Genomic DNA, 20,216 nt, shown 5'->3' with positions numbered 1-20,216 from the left:
CCCCGCGTCCCGGGGTGCGGGCCTTGGCTGGGGGTGCGTCCCACGAGCCGGAGGACGTCGGGACCGGGCGCCTGCGCCGCTCCGGGCCTCCCTGTTCTCGCCCTCGCGTTGTCGGGGGCACCGAGCGCCTGCCTGACCCTAATCCTCGGCCACTTCCTCGTGGCCTCCGGTAGGGCGGGTGTGTTCCACTTCTGTGCTCTTCCACTCCTGTGTCCCCCTAGAGCCGCCGCTGGTGCAGTAAGTGAAAGAACAATGTGGGTAACAGGCGGTGCCACCTGGAATCGAGAAACGCAGACAGATCAGGACCCCGCGGAAGAGTTGCGGGGGGCCAAGCGGGGCGCGGGGGGTCCGGATGGGCAGGAGGGTCCTTAAGTTACTGCGACGAAGTTGGAACTGGGCCTTCCCCAGGCAAAATCGCAGGTGCCCAACCACTAAGATTCCGGGATTTTGTCGAGACGCTCCTTGCCTTAACATGACCACTGCGGACTTCGTCCGCTGTGTTACAACTGCTAGATAGTGTAGCGCTTCTAAGATCAGCCAGGATGGTACAAAAGGAGGGGTCAGGTGGCAGGAGAGGACCCCTCCCTCAACACAGCCACAACCGGACTACCTGCTGAAGGCAGTGCTTAGTTGTCGGCTGACTCCAACCGCTGGCCCCTCACGTTAGAATTTCATCTTTACCTACAAACTTCTGAAAATGTAGCAACAAATTGAGTAGTGGAGACATGTAAAACGTTAACATGCATAATGGGAATTTAAACTGTAAAGCTATTTGAGAGCTAATGCATTTGGAATGTTACTCAGAATATAGCAGTGTTTTATATTAGGAGGGCCTACTGTCAAGGTCTGGCTTTTGAAGTAGGGCTCCATGACTTCCTAAGTTCACCAATCTGGTTAGAGAAGAAATGCTTTATTGAAGGACTTAAATTCTTCATAACTTTAAAAAAGGGTTAAAAATATTTCTTAGATGTGGTGGCATGTGTCTAATCCCAGGACTCAGGAGGCTAAGGCAGGAGAATTGTTGGAAGTTTAAGACCAGCTGGGGCTACAAAATGAGCTCAAAGCTAGCCTAACCTATGTAGCGAGACCCTGTCTCAACAAGACAAAAATAAATAAATGAAATAAAATTATTTCTTGATTTGTTCTTGTCAGACTAAATAATGTAATAACCTATGCCACACCCAGGAAGATTTGATAGATGTAACAGGCATGCTTTCCTCCCTCTTCCCTTTAGTTCCAGCCATCCCTACTTCCCCAAGAAAAGTACCACCTAATGCCAGGGTCACACTCACCTGTCTTCTTCTTTGTGTTACAGAATTACGCATTTCCTGGGGCTGGTAGTTGCGTGCACCCCTGCCATCACACCCATGCACACATGGGTGCACACATCGCACATGTACAGACCTGGGACATGTCATGCACAGAACGCAGCTCTGGGACAACACTGATCTGTGTTTGTCCTCCCAAATGTGTTCACACCATAGTCAGCAGAGACTCAACAGCTCATGAGTGAATGAAATGGAATAAGGATTTTTTGTTGTTGTTGTTCCTCGAATGCCTTCAGGGCACTTTTGGCCAGCGGGAGAGTTGTGAGGTTCAAACTCCAGCAACCTGAGGCTGACAGCTTTGTGGAAGCAGCCACTTAAAGGACTGAGCTAGGGCCAGGCCCCCAACTCATGAGTGAATGAATGAAATGCACATTTCACCCTACAGAAGTCCAGAACCAGGGGTTGGGAGAGTGATGCCAAAGATGAAGCCCTACTAGGCAGCACTGTTATGGTGCCCCGTGAGCACATGGTGGGGGCATTCACCGTGTCAGTGACGAAAATCAGAAGTGTCCCCCCAGTCCAGAGAAGGCAGGGAGATGGTGGGGTGGGCCCATCTAGATATCCAGTCTTTGTACATCAGAGGCTGGCGATGGGAAGGGAGACTGGGATCAAGCAGTTGGACTGGCCTGACAGCCTGCCCCTGTTCTATCTCCAGAGGATGTTCCCTGAAAGGAAGGATGCCTGAGGATGTGGCCTCTTCACTGGCTACTGACAGCAGCAGATGGGGAAGGAGAGCTGTGAAGGGGACAGTTTGACCAAAGAAAATGAAAGTCACCCTACCCCCTTCCCATACATCTGTCACCAATGTCCTGCAACCTGGTTCCCAGAGTGCCCAACTCTGTCTTCATTACTCCTAGGGGATAGTTGCAGTCTGGGGTGGGGTGAGGGGTTCAAGGGGGTGCAGGTGAGGTTCCCTCCCCCAGTGACCTTCAGCTCTAGTGATTCTGCTTTGATCACTGCCATTTGCCTGATGTTGAAGGAGCACCTTGGACTAAGTCCAACATGGCTCTGAGCAGGTAAGTTATCCTCATGTGGAAAATCAATAGACATTCCTAGTCACACAAGCACATAGGAACATGTGATTTATTTTACACCAATTCTGCAAATTTAATATAAACCACAGCATAAGAAATATATCTGGACCTCCTTTAAAAAAAAAAAAAAGAAATACATCTGGAAGCTCTGTTGAAGGCACTGAGGAAACAGCACAGAGAGCTGCTTGATAGTATCTGCTTAAGGCTATGCAATGCCAATTTGGACAATGAAAAATTGCTTCTTGCAGTAGCAACTATAACAAAATATAATTTGTATGTATCCTCCCTGTCAGCTCACTTTATATTTGATTTTGATACTCAGGTATTTAGGCCAAAGCTATACGCCACAGAACATTTGCGGTGACACCCTGAAGCAGAAAAGACCACACTGCACCTTCCATAGCCCATCATCACCTTCCCACCAGAGTTTTCAGGACCCACATAATGCTTAACCACCAGAATGCAGGGCTGGGGGATCTGCTGCCTGGATGCGGCCCTGGCCCTGTGTGTCCAAGGGCTGTGGTATGACTTGGCATCCATGCATGCAGAGCTCAGGTCCAGATGCCCAGCTCAGTGGCCACTAAACATGGCCCGCAAGTAGCCCATGGCCTGTCCCGGGCCTGCTGTTCCAGCAGGGGGCATGGATGAGGCACATGTGAAAGGCTGGGGCAGGACAGGCAGAGTGGCCCAGCCGCAGGGCTCTCTGGGCTTCAGGGGTCTGCAACTCTCCTTTGGTCACATGGCTACCCTTGGCAGATGTGCAAAAAAGTCTCTTTATTCCATCTCCCTGATCTCAGGTTTTTCCAGTTCCCAACACTCCAGGCACAGTACATATATGCACTGCCAAGCATGCTTGTGTGTGTATGTGTGTGTGTGGTACCAAACATGTTACATGCATGCAGTGCTAGACATGTTACACAGGTGAGGTGCTGCTGGTATGCTCTGCCCTCTTCCCTTGTCTGCTTTTCAGTGACACTTCCTAGAGAGAAGGGCTGGGACGATGAGGCTGTGTGATGACAGGGATGCAGCCCAGCCCTCCAGAGAGGAAACGCGCAATGGCACATGCGCTTGGCCATGCCTTCTGTGAGGTGCAGCAGGTCTGAGTGCGTGCAGGGCTCTCCACAGTCCAGAGCGGTGCCCTGGCTTAGAGCTGGGAGGAAAGGATGAGTGAAACCCACCCCTTAGGAGACCAGCGTCTAAGTAGACCCTATGCCAGCAGGAAGATAGGTGAGACAGGTGCCAGCTTCCCATCCCGATTCCTGCTCCAGGCAAGGGAGACAGTGGTGAAGGGGGAAGGCATGTGTGTGCGTCACACCCACGGCAGCACAGCACCTGTGTCACCTTTGAAGGCTTCTGTGGTCTGCGCAGAGATGAAGAGGCCCAGAGTGACTAGTCTTTCCAGCCTATGCCTGTGTGAGCCCCCTCAGCCCCCTCTTGGGCCACAAGTCCTGCTGAGAGTCAGGCTGCTCAGGGGCTGGGCAAGAGATGTCCTGCCAACCCAATTTGGGACAAGGCAGATATGTATCTACCAAACAGGGTGCACAGTAAGCAGGGGCTGAGCCCTGGCCTCCCTGCAGAGCCACAGGTTATGAAGACAGCAAGTCCATGCTGAAAAGATGTGAAGGAAGAGAAGCAAGAGTCACAGTCCAGCAGGCTCCCACCACATCCAAGACTCCTGGAGAGGAAGGTGAGTGGCAGCTGCAGCAGGCTCCGGAGCCTTCCCTCTGCTCATGGTCCCTGCACCAACCAGGGTAAAGCACCAATGGGAGAGAGTTACCTCGAGGCTACAGCACCCTTCCTTTCTGAGGCACACTGGGTTTTTTTGTTTGGCTTGGTTTGGTTTTTTGGCGGAACCAGGGATTGAACTTAGACCCTTGCGCTTACCAGGGAAGCACTTATTCTACTGAGCCATCTCCCCAGCCCCCTGAGGCACATTTTGAATCCAAGTTTCCTACTATCTGAGTGGATTGTCTCCCGCTACTTTTTTTAAAAATGTATTTAGTACAGGGTCTACAGGGTCTCCCTACACATATCGGACTCATAGTGATCCTCCTGTTTTCAGCCTCCCAAGTGCTGGGATTACAGGCGTGCATTCCCATGCCCAGTCTCAATCACCATCTCAGCGTGCCACAGGGGCAGGGCCTGCACAGCACGCCCAGGATCAAACCCCATCCCTGTGCTTGCCTAAGCAGGTGCTTTAATCTGCTAAGCTATCTGGCCAGCCCTCCTGTTAGAATTTTTAAGGCTTATCAGACACCTTAGTCTTCATAGGGTGATGGTGGGACCCTTATTGGAAAGCTCTGTGTGTTGCAGCCAGGGAAGATGGCCCGGCCTCTTGCTCTCTCCTCTGCTGCCCTGTCTGCTGTGCCCACTGCCTGATGCTGTGAGCCTCACTGCATGAGGCGCCAGAGACAGAGACTACCACAGCTGTCCTCAGGTCATGGAAAAGAAAGTGGCATTTCTGGAAGGAACAGGGTATTACTCTGTCCACCTCCATACTGAAAGTGGCCTCAGACAGACTTGGAGCACTGTGGGGAGGGACAGGAGCTGGAGTGGCAGCCTCTTTCTCCTGGAACTTTTTAGGTTGCACTACCTACGGTGGACTCACTGCCACCCTCCCTCATGGGGTCCTCTTCCTTGTTACTCTGCTACCTTCTGCCATCCCTTGGCTGCCACGTGGTGCAGGTAGGGGGCAGCAGAGAGCTGAGAAGTCTGGGAGTCCTCTGGACTGGGCTTGCTGCCTGGGGTACTGGATGCTGTTGGCTGCTTCCTTAAACATTTTAATTCGTCAAAGAATCACTGTCCTACTTGAATAGGCTGTACGTAAGAACTTTCATGGCCTAAAGTTCAGAATGCACCCCTGCCTGTGCCCCATGTGGGTCAGTCACTGGCTATACTCCTGAAATTCTGCAAAGGATATCCCTAGATCATGTCCCCCCTCATCCAGGGGCTGGGAGCACAGCCACAGCAGGTCTGCGTGTGCATGCTGATGGTCTCCAGGAAGGTGTGGCAACAGCTCTACAGCAGAAAAGGAGCCTCGGGGGCTCTGGGAGGAACCCGCAAGGCAGAAGCACTTTTGGGGAAGACCCCAGGCACAGCACCCTGGCCAGTTGCGGCCCATGGGGGTGAGTCTAGGGGTTCACGCTTGACCATGGGTGTGATCTCCGTTGCCCTGCACTCACTGCGGCCCACGGTGCAAAGGTGGCGCCTTGGGCCTAGCTCCAAACAGGAGCTGTGCGCAGGGTAGAACGGGCCCAGTTCCCGGCAGGGCCCAGCAGTGACCCTGCTCTGAGGGTGGGCTGCCAGCATGCCCAGGCTGAGGGACTGGTTATAAACCTGGTGCCCACAGTCTGGCTCTGCTTTCAGGTGCATCCTGGTGGGGAAAGTGACCAGATGTCTCTTGGCAACGTCACTGGCTCCCAGCCATACTTGGCTAGGGGTGCAGCCTTCTACTGTGTCCTCCGACCCAGAGTCATTTTCCATCTTGATTGGTACCTCCAGTGGCAGCATAGGATTGCACGAGGTTCCCGGGGGCATTGGCAGGCCAGGAAGCTTGGCATCCTCTGTGCAGTAGCCCCCAGGGGTGAAGCACTGCATTCCGGCGCCACAGGTAGGTGGGGGCACCTGACCCTGATAGATGTCCCGCCACGCTCTGCTCATCCGGCCACAGTAGGAGCTGGGAACATGGCCTGGAGGATTTCTGAAGGTAGCTAGGCTGCTGGCACTGAACGTGCCCTCAGTGCCTGGGTGGGGCATGCAGGAGCCCAGGGAAGCGGTGCACATGGAGAGGGGCTCATTCTTGCCTGGCAGTAGCTTCAGTTTGGTGCCACCATCCTGTACACTCTTTTCTGTCATCCAGTTTGGGTACTTCCCAGGCACTGGCATCTCTGGGTGGCAATTGTACACATGTGCCTCCTTCCGTGTCCTGCCTCCCGTGGAGCCACTCAGCATCCTGTCCTGATCTGTTTCTTCCCTGTCCCTGTAGGGAAGATGGACATAAGACAGAGGGACTGAGACATAGTACAGAGCAAGGGCAACACTGGCTCAATCTGCTGGATAGCTGTGAACCAGGCCCAAGACTCGATGTCCCTTTCAGCTTCTGGCAGCCTTAGAGGCAGTGCAGAACTGCCTCTCAATATAACTCACTCCTCTCACCCCTTTACCCAGGGTCTGGTGGGGAGCAGAGGGCAGTGGGTTGCAGGAAGTGGTCGCCTCTCAGGCAGGCCTCAGCCACATAGATCACAGTGAATGTTGGGGAACGTGGCGGGTATCACTCCGAAATGCAGACCAACACAACACTGTGTGCATCAAGTTGGCTCCTCTGTGATAGGAGACACTGAGTAGGATGACATGGATCGTCTAGTCTCTGAGGGACACCAGCTGGTCACAACAGGGCTAGCACAGCTTGAGGCAGGGCAAGCAAGTGGCCTGCGGGAGTGACAGAGAAACTATGGATGCTCTCCGGGCTGGGACAGCAGCGGAGCATTGATAGGAATCCAGGCCCTTATCCTCACAGTGGCCTATGATGACTCCAACAAGGCGTGGAGAGGGTGGCACCACTTACCCTGTGGCCCCCTTGGAATCCGAGATGAGGTCCGTACTCCTGAGGCAGGGGCACCGGGCTCTGGCTGGAACCCGGGCCCAGTGGCCAGCTTCTGTTTGCGCCCTAAACGCTGAGATGCCATTTTCACTACTGTTCCTTCCTGTGAGGGTTTTAGGGGAGAAAGCAGTCACTATGTGAAGGAAGGAATCATGCTGTTTGTTCTTGACTTAAAGAGGACCTGGGTGACAGGAACAGGTGCTGTTCCCTTGGGACATACCCTGTGACCTCCCACATGGCATTTCCTTGGAATGCTCAGGATTTTTGCAGAGTATGGGGAAAGGGGACAGGGGAGAGGTCTCCAGGGGGAAAAGCCCATTTTATCCATTTAGAAAAAAATGAGATTTGGAACTCTGAACAGTACCTGCTAAGAAGCTGGGTTTTCCAGGAAGTTCTGATTCACACAGACTGATGGTCGGTTTTGCCCTGTAAAGAAGAGATCATAAAGAAGAGAAATAACTCGTGGGAGGAACTGATGATGGCCGGCACTGCTGGCCTGTATGCCTGAGAGGCAACGATAGAAATAGTAGCTCACATCTTTCAAGTCTTTAGAGCTTGCAAAGTCTCTTAGTTACAGATTCCTGAAAATCCTCAAATCATGTCGTTCTGTGGGCCAATAAAAATGCAAAAGAATTTGCTTCAGAATGTAGATGCGCATATGATGGAGACCACCATGAAGCAGTTCTGAGCAGGATTTACTGTTAACCAACTGGCTTTTCATGTTTGCTTATGAGTTTGTCCAAGGCCTAGGCCCCTGGCCTGGAGATGGGCCGCAGACTCATAGTAAGCGAGCCTCTGTGAGTCACTGGCCCCAATTGACTGAGGCCTGTAGTGGCCAATGAATTAAAAGACAAGACAAGGCCACAGCTAAGGACACCTGGCTCCAGACTCAATTAGATAAAAACAGTAGCCTCAGGCAGCTCACTTCTGGCAGAGACCTTCTTGGAAATAACACAGTTCTCCTAAATGAACGTATGTCTTACTTAGAGAAGTCCCTAAAAGATTCCCACCTTTCTTCAGTATTCCCCTCCTTTGTTTTGCTAACTAAATAAGTACAGGCTGCCTAGAGAAGATCTTGGTCTTAGCTCCCAGAGAATTCAAATTCTATTAGAGGGTTTTGATCCTCCTAGAGCCCTAAAATTGTACCACTTGACTCATTGATTAAAGCCTTCACCATCCACTCATTCTGGAGATTATGGGCCTGATCAGTCTGCAAAACTAAGGGATATTAATGCATTATGCAAATAAGGTGGTGTTTAGAACTCATTTATTTTCTTGGACAGCCAAAGAAAGTCTAATTGTGGCTAGAAAGTCACCATGACGGACAAAGCATTTGGAAGTGTTCGTGTATTCCATGGTTTATAATCTTGAATCATCCTTAGGGCTTCTACTTTATATCTTAAGAACTAAAAGGTGGCTTGCCTGGTGCTACCTTGCTAGGGGTGCAGAGTTGGGGTTCAATCCCTGTCCAGCTGGTGGACCTTTCCATGGGTGGGGTTCTCTGCAGGGAGATCAGAGGCCTCTGCTGAGGAGATGCAATGAAATCTTATTTACACCATGTATGTGTCTGTGGGTAGTCACAAAATTGTGACGAGTACCGATTTGGAGTTTTGGGGGGAGGAGATTTTTTCTTTTTTGGTATCAGGAATAGAATCCAGGGCCTTGTGCTTGAGAGGCAGGTGCTGCACTACTGAACTACGTCCCCAGTCCCTTGAATTGGGTTTAGAAAGAAATTTTAGCAAGTAGGAAAAGCGTGCAACAGGTTAGAGTAAAGAGGAGCAGTGGCCTGTGACAAAACCAACAGGGACAGCTGTGAGCGACAATATGCTTCCTACAACCACTCACTGTATGTCCCCTCCCCAATCACTGCATGGTCCCTCCTGTAAGAGCTGTTACCTCTAACCTGACCCAGTGTTGCTATACTTGGGCAAATGGCCAACCATGGGGAACATGCTGGAGATCAGCTTTAACCTCAGTTCAGAGCAAGTGGTGTTCCCAGTCCCGGAGTGAAGTGGACTCCATATTCTCTGCCCTCCTTACGCCTGTTCTCCTCACCTGCCCAGTGCCTCCCAAGCCCTGGGCAGGCAGGGCCAGCATCCAGTGCAGGAAGAGCAGTCAGGGACCAGCGACCTGCCCGGTGCCCATCTGGGTCCCAGGGCAGCCAGCAGCACTTCCTACCTGGGCCCAGCTGGAGAAGGCTATTTTGAACTCCCCTCAGTTTGATTTTAAGGTAGGAAAAACATACAGAAAACAGAAGGCCCACTGTGCCTTGGACAGAAACAGCCAAATTAGCTTAAAAACTGAAAAATTAGCTAGTAAAAGTGCAGAGCATCCAGGGCACTGGGCAGGACTCAGCTGGCAGCTGCAGAGTCCCACCCCCTGGCCCCAACAGGAGCTCTGCATGGATGGCAGGCGTGAGGCTCTGGAATTGGCCTCACCACTTACTTATCCTTGTATCTTCTTCCCTTGGTGTTGTTTTTCCTTTTGTGTTCTGTATGTTGTCTTTAAAAACATGAATTTGATTTTAGAATATCTCATAGCCTGCTCTTCTCAACATTCTGAGCCAGAGGCCAGCTCCATCCACCCTGCGCAGGGCAAGATGGCAAGGGCAGGCTCCAGTGCCGACCTGGCAGAGGGGCTGAGCATGTGCAGGAACCAGGACCAAGAGAGTCAGGAGTGTGGAACCACAGAGGAGTACCTCATGGGAGCTTAGAGAAGGTGGGAGTGGGCTGTGATGATGGAGGGGGTGGGCTCACACCCTCCAGGGGAACCTCCAGCGTTGCAGGGGCACTCCCGTAGCAGAGGCAGGTGGGCAACAGGTGTGTGACAGGCCTGGTACCTAGGACACATAGGGTAAGCGACAGCTTCCACAGAGGACAGAGACAAGCAGGTCCAAGCAGACTGTGTAGAGGGAGGGGAGCCATGCCAGGCAGTCAGGGCTGACCCGGGTTTGAATCTGATAAATGAAACTTAATGTTAGAAAAGAGTTAAGGGGTACAGGTGGAATCAAAAGCCAAAGTAAAGACCAGAACAGACAGGTCTAACAGACCCACAGCTTAAGGAAACAGAGCCAGTCTGCTGCCAGTGACCGTGTTGCTAAAGGTAGAGTGCCTGAAACAAAGGAGGAGACTCCTGCATGCAGACAGCATTGCTGATCTGTTGCAAATATTCCTGTAAAGTCATCCAGATTGAGAAATATCCGGAAATCATGATCAGAGCAGTAGTGCGGCCAGGGAAAGAAGGGCAGGAGTTACAGGATTTGGGTCAGCAGTACAGGGAGTCTGCTAGGCACCCCTCTGAATGCCGTGTCTGGACTGCATCTCCTGTCTCAGGGGTCTGTGCAACCTTGGCCAGTTGTGCCTGGGCCGCAGCAGGTTCAAACCCAGCTTAGTTCACTGAGTTATTGGTGAACCAGGGCTTCTTCCCTGTTCCCCATCTGTACAACCTATGAAGTGGGAAACTGCAGACAGGTGCTTGGGCCAGACAGACAGACCTCTCCAGGAGGAAGTGCGGACTGAGGGACCGAGACCAAGGCCAAGGCTGGTCCACTGATTGTCACTCAGCCTGGGTCAGGAGGGAGCCCACTGGGACATATGGGGTCCCAACTTCTAACAGGGGCCTCAGAGCAAGGATGGGTGTGGGTGGGCATGGAAGTCCTGTCCTAGGGAGGCACAGACATGCTGGGGGGCAGCAGGCTGAGTACCCACCTCTTGAAACAGCCCAACAAGCTGCAGCTGCCTCTCGACCCCAAGGAGGCAAGGAGGTGGCTAGGGATGCCAGCCCAAAGGCTCCTGGTGCACTAGGTGCAGTCAGTTCCTACTCACCTTGTGTCTGTCATGGCTGCCATGTCTGCCCTGTGCTTCACCCTCAGATATGTGCTCTTCATTTTCATGTCTGCTGTGGAGGGCAGGAGGACCGGCACCACAGTGCAGAACAGCGAGAGCCGTGGGGGCAGGACTGTTCCCGATGGCGCCTTCTTCCTCTGTCCCAGTAAGAATCGTAGTTTTCCTTGAAACTGCATTGTCTAGCATTTTAAAGACAGAAAGCTGTATTCTTGGAGTGAACTGGAGACTCAGGGAGGATGCAGAATTCGGGGTGTGAGGTGACCCGCTGTAGGAGCAGATATGCTGAGAGGGTGCTTGTCCTGAGCGCTCAGGGGATACCAGCCTCACTCGGCACCCCAGCCTGTCAGCATGGCCTCAGGACCACCCAGCCAGCTTCCACCTTATACCCACTGACCATGCATTCATCCTTCCCTTTCTTCCTCCATCCCCATCCCCCTGGCTTCCCACTCACCTCCCAAGCCCTCTTTCTATGGGTTTATTGAGGGAACAAAACACTTGTAAGCCCTGACTGAGCATGAGCCACACACCTCATACAGGGGAGCTCAAAGCAGTGGTGTGCTAGGGATATTAACATCCAGTTCTTCAGGGGAAAAACATCCCAGGTTGGCAGTATTTGCCGGATTTTAGCATAAATATTCATGCTGTGGCTAGTTTCAAACCTAATATCAATCAAATGTCGAAATTTCTGCAGTCCTAACAGTGGGGGCCATGGGTGGCACAAGGCTCTGCCCAGGCATGAGTGCGGCCCATACTCTACTTCCTGGAAGAGGGTGCTCTGCAGGATGCGCGTGTCAGTTTTAATTGTTTCATCTAGCTCGCCTCCTTGGCCTGCAGCGGTCTCCCATTTCCACTCACTCACCACCCTCATTAGCTTGGGGGTTGCCAGGCCTTGTGCTGGCAGCTTGTACAGGTGGGGCTTAGGCGCAGGGTTGCCCTCACCCCAGAGCACAGGGCACCTGATGCTGGCAGCCTTGTGGCTGGGCCAAGTCCCATATAGGACTCCCCTTACTTACCAGAAAGCCAGAGGTGCTGTCCAGCAGGCAGCGTACACGGCAGATGAAGCAACGAGTCAGAAAGGCTGAGTACTCGGGGGGCGAACCCATGCCCCCTTCCTGGGCCCTGAGGAGCCTCCCCAAGACCGTGTCGTCTGCTGCCAAGGCAGTGCAGGGGCAAGGCAATGAGGCAGAGGCCGTGACAGAGAGAGAATCACAAAGACATCAGTAAGCTAGTGGGATGTGTCGCGGTTCATGCAAGGTGCACAACACACCACCGAGCTGCACAGGTCACGGCAGTGCACAGCCCCACCTGCCACGTTGTTCTAGTGCATTTTGCCTCCACTGCCCCCCTCCCTTAAAGGCATGGATTTTCAGTTTGGCTTGTTTGACATTCACGAAATGATAAGGATGCAGGCACCTGTGGCCTGGACTTTGCATTCAGTTCACTCATAAATCATGCAGCTCCATGAGCTGGACGTGGTGGAAACGTTTCCATGAGTTATGCAGGGCTCGTGAATGTATATGGAAATGCCAGAGAATGTCCCTGTGTGTAAGACCTCCCAGGCTGATGCTGTCTCCCTGGCAGGGACCTGTCTGGCCCCTCTAAGCTCACCCACACCTCTTGCCTATCAGAAGCTTAACACATGTTAAACTTGGGACAAACACAAGCTTGGAGGGGAAGCAGCTCCCTGGGGAGGTATGCATAAGGGCACCATCTGTCAAGATTCTTGGATACATCTCGATTAGCAGAGAGCCTTCCTAGCAGATAGGAGAGAGCTCAGACACCAAGATCCAAGTGCCAGAGCTCTAGCAAAGGGCCAGAGCCTGGGCCTCAAGCACATGCTTATCCCCCAAGGTCACTGTGCTAAGGGCTTGATCCTAGGCCCTGAGGCCCTGACACAGTACTTCTGGGAGGCAACAGAGACTTGAAAAGCTCATGAGATGTCTCAGATCCTGGGGTCAGACCTCAAAGGGAACCAGAAGAGAATCACAAACTCCACCCCTTCTGCTTTCTGTCTGCACACCCTAGCCACGAGGTCAGCGATTTTGTACTACAAGGTCCTTCCATCCCACCAGAGTCCTAGAAGCCATGGACTAAAACAACCAAAACTGTGAGCCAAAATTATTCTTTTCCTCTTCACAAGCAGATTATGTTGGGTATTTATTACAGTGATAGAGGACTGACTGATACATGGGGGAGGTGCGCGAAGCACCACGGGATGGACCAGCTGTAGGATCGTATGGCCTGTGACGGCGGTCAGCTCTGGAGCAAGCAAACTCCAATGTAGAAGCCTATGTGGATGGCAAAGGACAGCCTGGGTATCCAGGGCTCCATGGAGCTTGAGATGCACTGACCCACCTGTCTCCGTGTAGGGATGCTGCCCACACCTCGCCTGTGGGGGATCCATGGCCCAGTGGAGCTGCCGGCCAAAGTCCTGGCGGTCGTCTACGTGGATGTAGTCATAAATGTTCTGGTGCATTACATCGGTCTACAATATTGAAACAGTTGTTTCAGCCTCACCCTGAATCTGCATACCCATTCCAGCAATTATAAGCTACAGCATTCCCACATCCATCAAAAGCAAGTCATGCCTGTGGAGAGTCCCATGGGAAAGGTCTTGAGGCCACCACCAGCTGGTGAAGACACATCACCCTGGACTTCCCCAGCCCAGTGTCAAATGCATCCCAGTAGTCCTTGGCAGCTTCGAGTTCAACCCAGGCTGAATGGGGGCAGGGGGAGGAGGAGACTCAGAGATAAGATGTCTGGGCACATGCATATTGGCCACTGTGTGTCCACTATGTGGCATTTGTGTGTTTCCCCACTGCATGTCTCATGTCGCCTGTCACTTCCTGTTGCCTGGAACCAGGCTCAACCTGCCTGAGTCTGAGATGCCTTGGGGACCTCCTTGCTCACAGGCCTCTAACTAGTTCTTTGTCCTTCCATCTCCTCAGGGCAGACCGGGCCTGAGGTGATACTCATCTCCACCAGCATGGGGCCCTTAACTGGTCTGGGGGTTGGAGCCTAGACCATGGCTGTGAAGGCTGACTCTGGGGGACTCAGCTCTCCTGTTGTGGCACGATGTTCTCAGAGGGTGTGGGTAAATCAAAACATCCCATGCAAGTCTCCTCTGCACTCTGCCTTCTCTGATGAATGAGGCTCCTTCCTGTACTCAGAACCTGTCCACACTTGCCAGGGACTACTGGAGCACTGTGGGGCTAGCCTCCTTCAGAATATGCCCACCTCTGTTGAAGTTTAAACACTTCTTGACTGGAACCTTATAGGAGCTCAAAGAGTCTTTCTGGCTGGAGGCAAAGTCCCTTACCAATTACAACCTCAAAAAAAGCTTCCCTTTTAATAAGAATGTAATGAGTATACTCACCAGGGTGGATGAGATCCACCATCTTTCCCAGAGTGTTCCTGGACAAGCCCCATGAGGTCCCACAATGATAACCAATATGTACCTCAGGAGGAGGCAAAGGGATGCAGCCATAGTAAAGACTTGCACTTCATCGCCTGGCACCTTTGCTCTAAGGAAAGTTCCTGTGATGGTTTTGTATCTAGATGTTCCCCCAAAGCAGCCATGGAGGGGGCGGGGTGAAGCTGGCTAGATCTAGAGTGTATGATACTGGGGTTAAGGTGCCCACTCTGGGTGTCGGTGGCCCTAATCAATAGGCTTATACTCTGGATAGAATATAAAGGCTGCTTCTACTGCTATTTGCTACTTTCTGCTTTGCTGTCTTCTGCCTGCTATAGACTGTTTCTTCTCTGTGATACCCCTCTGCTGTCCCTCCCTGCCTTGGAGCCAGCTGACTTTGTACTGAAACCTCTACAAACTGTGAACTACATAAACCTTTCATCTTTTTATCCTTGGGTCCTGGATATTCTATCTCAGCAATGAGAAAAATAAGACAGTTCTCTTAAAAAGAAGAGTCAAGAGGGAGCCCAGAGGAGAGGCAGAGGGAGGCTGGGTAACTACTGTCCTTAGTCAGCGCTGGCCAGGTCAGGGCTCTGGCTCGGCTGTGGAGCCAAGGGGCAGAGGCCCCAAGGCAGAAGCGGACGCTTGCTCACCCGGCTGCTTAATGAACTTCTATGACTAAAGCAGGACACAGAAGCTGTGCTCTAAACATCACTTGCTTTCTACCAGGATAGGACCACCAATCAGGACACAGGATGCTACACTGAAGGCAAGCCAGGCCCCCCACCAAAGGCTGGTACGCTACCAGGTGTCTGTCCCACCCAACGTCACAGCCATGAGACTGGCTGATGCGCGGCAGCAGTAATCATCCTCTGCCTAGTGGGTGTGGCTGTCTACCATGGGGCATTCCACAGCTGCGGTGCCTGGACACAACTGAGTGGCTGCCGCGTTAGTCATTCATCTGCAGAGTGGCGCAGGGGCTAGGCCTGCCACGGTAGCATCCCTATTGCGCCTTGTGCACACCGCCACTTGGCATTTCAGCCTCTCAATGGATGTGCAGTGGCGTCTCACTGTGGCTTTAATTGGCCTGTCATGAGAATGAGGGCCATTCATGTATTTATTGGTCTTGGGGTGTGCGTGTGTGTGTGTGTGTGTGTGTGTGTGTGTGTGTGTGTGTACTGTGTACCTGATATCGGATTATCATCCTCATGGATCCCACTGAACTGCCCACTGATGTGTTCTTGTCTGCACTCTGCTGAGGACATCTCCCACTGCCCAGCTGCCTGCCCACCTTCCTCAGAATCTGTACAGTCCCACTCATGCTTAAGATATCTTTCCTCACAGGTATTAGAACTTACCCTGCCATCTTCTAGAAACTTCTTTCATGTGTCCAATAGTTACTCTAGTATGGTGTAAGGTAGGAGACAAGATTCCTTGGTCTCATTTGGACTCAGTTTTCCCAGCGGCATTTGCTGGGTATTGGCCAGCAGTCCAGCCCAGGGGCTCTAGATGGCTGCTGCCAGTTTGTCCAGCCTTGAGCCCCAAGTCTCAGGAAGCTGTGGCTCTGGTAGCAGCACAAGGCCCAAACATCACCACTGGCTGCCCTTTCTTACTCTTCCAGACTCGTCTTCTCAGCCTCTGCACTTCCATGGAAACTTTAGAATTAATATGTCCGTGCCGACCAGAAAGTTGTCAGCTTTTGTTATAATTTAATTCACAATTCGATTTGGAAAAAATTGACATCTTTATAGTGATATTGAGGTTCCCAGTTCACAAATACAGAACATCTCTTGGTGTGTCTGAATTGGGATTAATTTTTTTTAAATAATGCTTTTGTGCATGTGTGGGTACTGTATGTCATTTGGTGGGTTTGTTCCTTGGAATTTGGGGTTTTAATCCAGTTTGGGAAGTTTTTCCCCCATGTTTTGACTTAGGGAACATGTGGTAAGCCCTAAGTGGCACGGGTGTGATGCTTGAGTGAGGCAGGAGGCTGGCACTGTGGCTTGTGCCGCTCTCTCCACAGTGCGTGTAGGTGACCCACAGCTCTGGAGATCCACGGCATGGCCATGGGCTGAAGGCCCACAGGATCCTGGGGGTTGGAGCCTAGACCATGGCTGTGAAGGCTGACTCTGGGGGACTCAGCTCTCCTGTTGTGGCGTGATGTTCTCAGAGGGTGTGGGTAAATCAAACAGCCTCTGCACTCTGCCTTCTCTGATGAATGAGGCTCCTTCCTGTACTCAGAACCTGGCCGCACGCCTGTCCATACATCCTCATTAGTTATGAAAGAGACAGGGAGGTATGGATCTGGCAGTGGGCATGGCAAGACCAGAAAACCCATTTCTGAGGCGAACTTGGAGACAGGGTAAAATGTGGAAGTCTGAGGTTGAGGAGACAAAGATCTGTGTTTCAGCGCCTGGTGTGGCCTGCTGGCTGTCCCACGTCCTTCTCGATGTCTTAGTTTCACAAAGGGATGTCAGAAGGAGTAAGCAGGTAGGACAGGAGGTGCGATGGAGAGGCGGAGTGGCAGGATGGCCGGCAGCCTGAACTCCACTTTGATCGAGTGAATTCAGTATTCACTTCAGCTGTGAACCACCATTTGTGGATCTCAGAATGAAAGCATTCCTGGTTTAAACAGTGGAGCATTCCAGCATCATTTTGACCTCCGTACAAAGTATGCACCCATCTATTCTCACAGCTGCAGGGTCACATCTGCTCAGATCGCTAAGCTGGTTCACTCAGGGACAGCTGCCACGGGGACTGTGAGGGCACAAGCGGCTTCCTGAGTGTCAAGGTGGCTAAAACACCCCTGGGTGCCCCTGGCACGCTGATGCAAAGACAGCATGGACAGCATGCCCAAGCTGCCAGGGTAAGGAACTGGCTCCCAGCTTTCCGCAAAGTGTCCAGCAGGAGAAGTTCATAAGAGCACGAAGCTGCTATAACTCTTTCATGAAATGTTTGCATAAAATTGAGGCAAGCCCTGATTTAATGACATTTGAAAAAAAAATCTCTATAATAAAGGCAAAACTTTTTAACTTCTAACACTTAGGGTGAAATAACCAAGCTCCAAGAAAACAGAAGATCTACTGAGTACCTGACCCACAGCTACAGCCGCTACACACAGCACCTGCCTCTGTCCTGAGCCAGACTCTGTGGTGCAGCCACCAGTTCTGGCCAAAGGAAGCAGCTCTGCCTGTGAGAAGATCCTAAGCCACGCAGCAGCCTGGAGCAGAAAGTGAGTGTAACTGAGTGTGCCGAGCGCAGGCCATGCACATGTAGCCACTGAGTCTGCGACCAGTGCCTTCCACGCGGGAGCCCACTTATGCCACTGAGTCATGTCCCCAAGCTCTGCACTGTCACAGGCACCTGGACCCCACAGCAAGGGAGGCACTGAACCTCAGCAAAGTGCTGCTCTGCTTTTCTCTACTCTCCATGGTAAAAGTGAAGTCCACAGATGCCCATGCAGGACTCCAGGATAGGTACTGTCTCAGGGGTGAGGGACACAGTGCTACCATGCAAGGCTCCCCTGAGGAGCAGACTTGAAGTGTCGGGTCATCGAGAGTGGCTAGAGGAATGCTGCAGCCCTCCCTGTGAGGTGGGGGGCACCTTTCCCAGGCACCAAGAGCTCTTCCTCCCCAGGAGGCCCCAGCAGCAGTTAGGGAGGCAGACAGTGCACAGCACGCTGTGTGGACATAGGAATTGAGGCATGGTGCAGTGCAGTGATTGCAGAGTTGGCAATGCCAAGCCTGCCGCCCCCTGCAATCCCAACAGAGCAGCTGCTGGGGCAACCCTGGGGCTTGGGTTAATGGCCAGCATTCACGCTTCCTGCACACAGCTGTCCCCTCTGACCTTCCACACCACCAGCACAGGCTGATCGAGGCCTGGTGCTAGCTGTGTCTAGAGGCCTGGAGCAGAGGCTGCTGGGGCACAGTGGAGGGTGAGCAGGCAACACTGCGCACAGCTCCCGAGTCAGGAGGACAGGAAAGCTGTGCATCAGGGTAAGGAGTCGCTGGGGCCTGTAGGGACTCAGCACGGGCTCAGGTGACAGGATGGTAAATATAAGAAACTGCCACAGCTATTTCAGTTCTGGAAAACTATTCAAAACTGTAGTTCTCTTGGAAATTAGATAAAACACTCTGCTGGCCTCGGGCAGATTTTAACAACGTGTCAGAGACCTACACCCTCAGCTCTTGGCTTCCACTGCCTTTGGCAGTGCACCCTTGGCTTTCTGCCCAAACACAAGGTTTTGGTTTTAATCACTCTACACATTGCCTTGCTGCCCCGCACTTCCCCTGCTGTGTGCCTATCCCGGCTCCTGGAGCATCTGCCCTCTGCTGGTAGCAGCTGGGGCACCGAGGCAGGCTCCTGCTCCTGGGACCCAGCAGTATCCCTCTAGTGTCTGCTATGCTGTGGATGCGGGCACCCTGGAGCTGCTTCTCAGAAGCCCTGCTGAGCTCCCCAGAGAGGGAGTCCTGTCCAGCCCGGAGGATACCTTGGTGACCTCTACCACACAGAGCCACAGCCTCAACTGCACCCTCCAGAGTGTGACACACAGACTTGAGAGTCCCCAGGATGGGCCCCTTGCATGCCTGCTGTTCCTTTGGGGCTCTCTTTACCCTTACTACTAAATCTGTATCCTTATTCACAGATTCTTTAAACTGTAAGATAACTGTATTCTAAACCAATCCTAATATCCCACCTTCTTTATTTTCCAAAGTTCTATTAGTTCTTTTTTCATTATATACTGTCCTTTCTTTATACCAGCTTATACTATTTCAATTACATTTATTTCTTTTCTGAGCTTCTTTCAGAGTGTGGTGTCGTTTTGAACTCTGCTAGGAGAAGCTAAACCTGTTATTCTGTCTGCTGGCTTCTGCTTGTGGCCCACGGCTTCCCCTGTGGGATTTCTGGATTGCAAGGTCAGCTTCAGAGTAGACCTGCTAGTAACAGTGACCCTGGTGCAGCCTAAGGCCTGGGTTCTGGGTTCCTCTGTCCAAACTAGGGAGCCTTCTCTTCCTCCCTTATTGTGCAGCATTGGATTCTATATGCCACCTCTCTATTTCCTACCAGAGACTTCTTTTTCCTTCCAGAGGCCAAGCAGAAAAATGTTCCCTTGTTCTTTTCTGGGCCTTGGATGAAAGTCTTCTTGTACTTTTCTGGGGGGAGTCATCCTTCCAAGATCCCCACATTTGATGAGCTTCAGTGTCAGCTCTTGGCCCCAAAGCCCCAAACTATCTAACCTGGTTTGGCCTGCTGGCATCCCACATGAATTTTCTGCACATCAGCAAGGGCACTTCTGGAACAAACTGTGTCCCAAATGTGCCAAGTGTCTGTAGTTGGATACTGTGCTGTGATGGCTCTGAGTGAAATGCCAAGGACAGAGCCATCTTGCTGGGGGGCGGGGGCAACGCCGTTGTGCCTCCCCAAAACACTAGGAGCTGGGCTACCATAGACAGAGCAAGCTCAGTGATGTGGAAAGCTTTGTTTTAGATATTTCTTAAACCTTCAAGACAACAAACCTTTGCAAAAGTAACAGATCAGCATTTAACAGAGTAAAAACTCAACTTGATTTCATTTACCTGGTGGAAGCCCAGATAGTCCACGATTGTTGCTGATGCATAAAATATCATCCCTTCTGCACTCACAACCAGAGCGAAGCCATTGAGAGACTGGAAGAAAGAAGAAAACTGAGTTGTCTTGCCCGTGAGGAAAAAGGGGATGCAAGGTTTCTGTGTACATTTTCTGCCACTCCCGTTTCACTCTCCACGCTCATGCAGTGCACCCTGCTCACTTCTCAGTGCCTTCCACCAACAGGCAACCTGAAGGTGGCCATAGCTTGTGAAGCCACAGACTTAGCTCCTCTTTCTTTAGATGCATGCTTTATGCCACAAAATATCAAAACAATGGCATACTGAAGTACCAAACACAAAGGAAGACAGGACACTTCCGCTTCATGCTCTGTGTCCTTCCCACACTATCCTCATCTCCCACATCCTCCTT

The 20,216-nt window shown here is 52.0% G+C and overlaps 1 protein-coding gene across 1 annotated transcript; it reads right to left on the bottom strand.

The window, feature by feature from the left end:
• Positions 1 to 5,259: 5,259 nt before the first annotated feature.
• Ahrr (aryl-hydrocarbon receptor repressor) lies at positions 5,260 to 19,885 on the bottom strand. The gene is made up of 7 exons (XM_023706567.1): positions 19,796 to 19,885; positions 13,163 to 13,292; positions 11,821 to 11,954; positions 10,787 to 10,986; positions 7,327 to 7,388; positions 6,927 to 7,065; positions 5,260 to 6,341 (listed from the first exon to the last, which is right to left on the bottom strand). The coding sequence occupies exons 1-7, from the start codon at positions 19,844 to 19,846 to the stop codon at positions 5,381 to 5,383; spliced, it is 1,677 nt and encodes a 558-aa protein (XP_023562335.1). The 5' UTR covers positions 19,847 to 19,885; the 3' UTR covers positions 5,260 to 5,380.
• Positions 19,886 to 20,216: the final 331 nt, after the last annotated feature.

This window comes from Octodon degus, unplaced genomic scaffold, assembly GCF_000260255.1.
Source record: "Octodon degus isolate 3935 unplaced genomic scaffold, OctDeg1.0 scaffold00008, whole genome shotgun sequence".
NCBI classification, from domain to species: domain Eukaryota; kingdom Metazoa; phylum Chordata; class Mammalia; order Rodentia; family Octodontidae; genus Octodon; species Octodon degus.
This window is presented reverse-complemented; position numbering and strand designations above follow the sequence as displayed.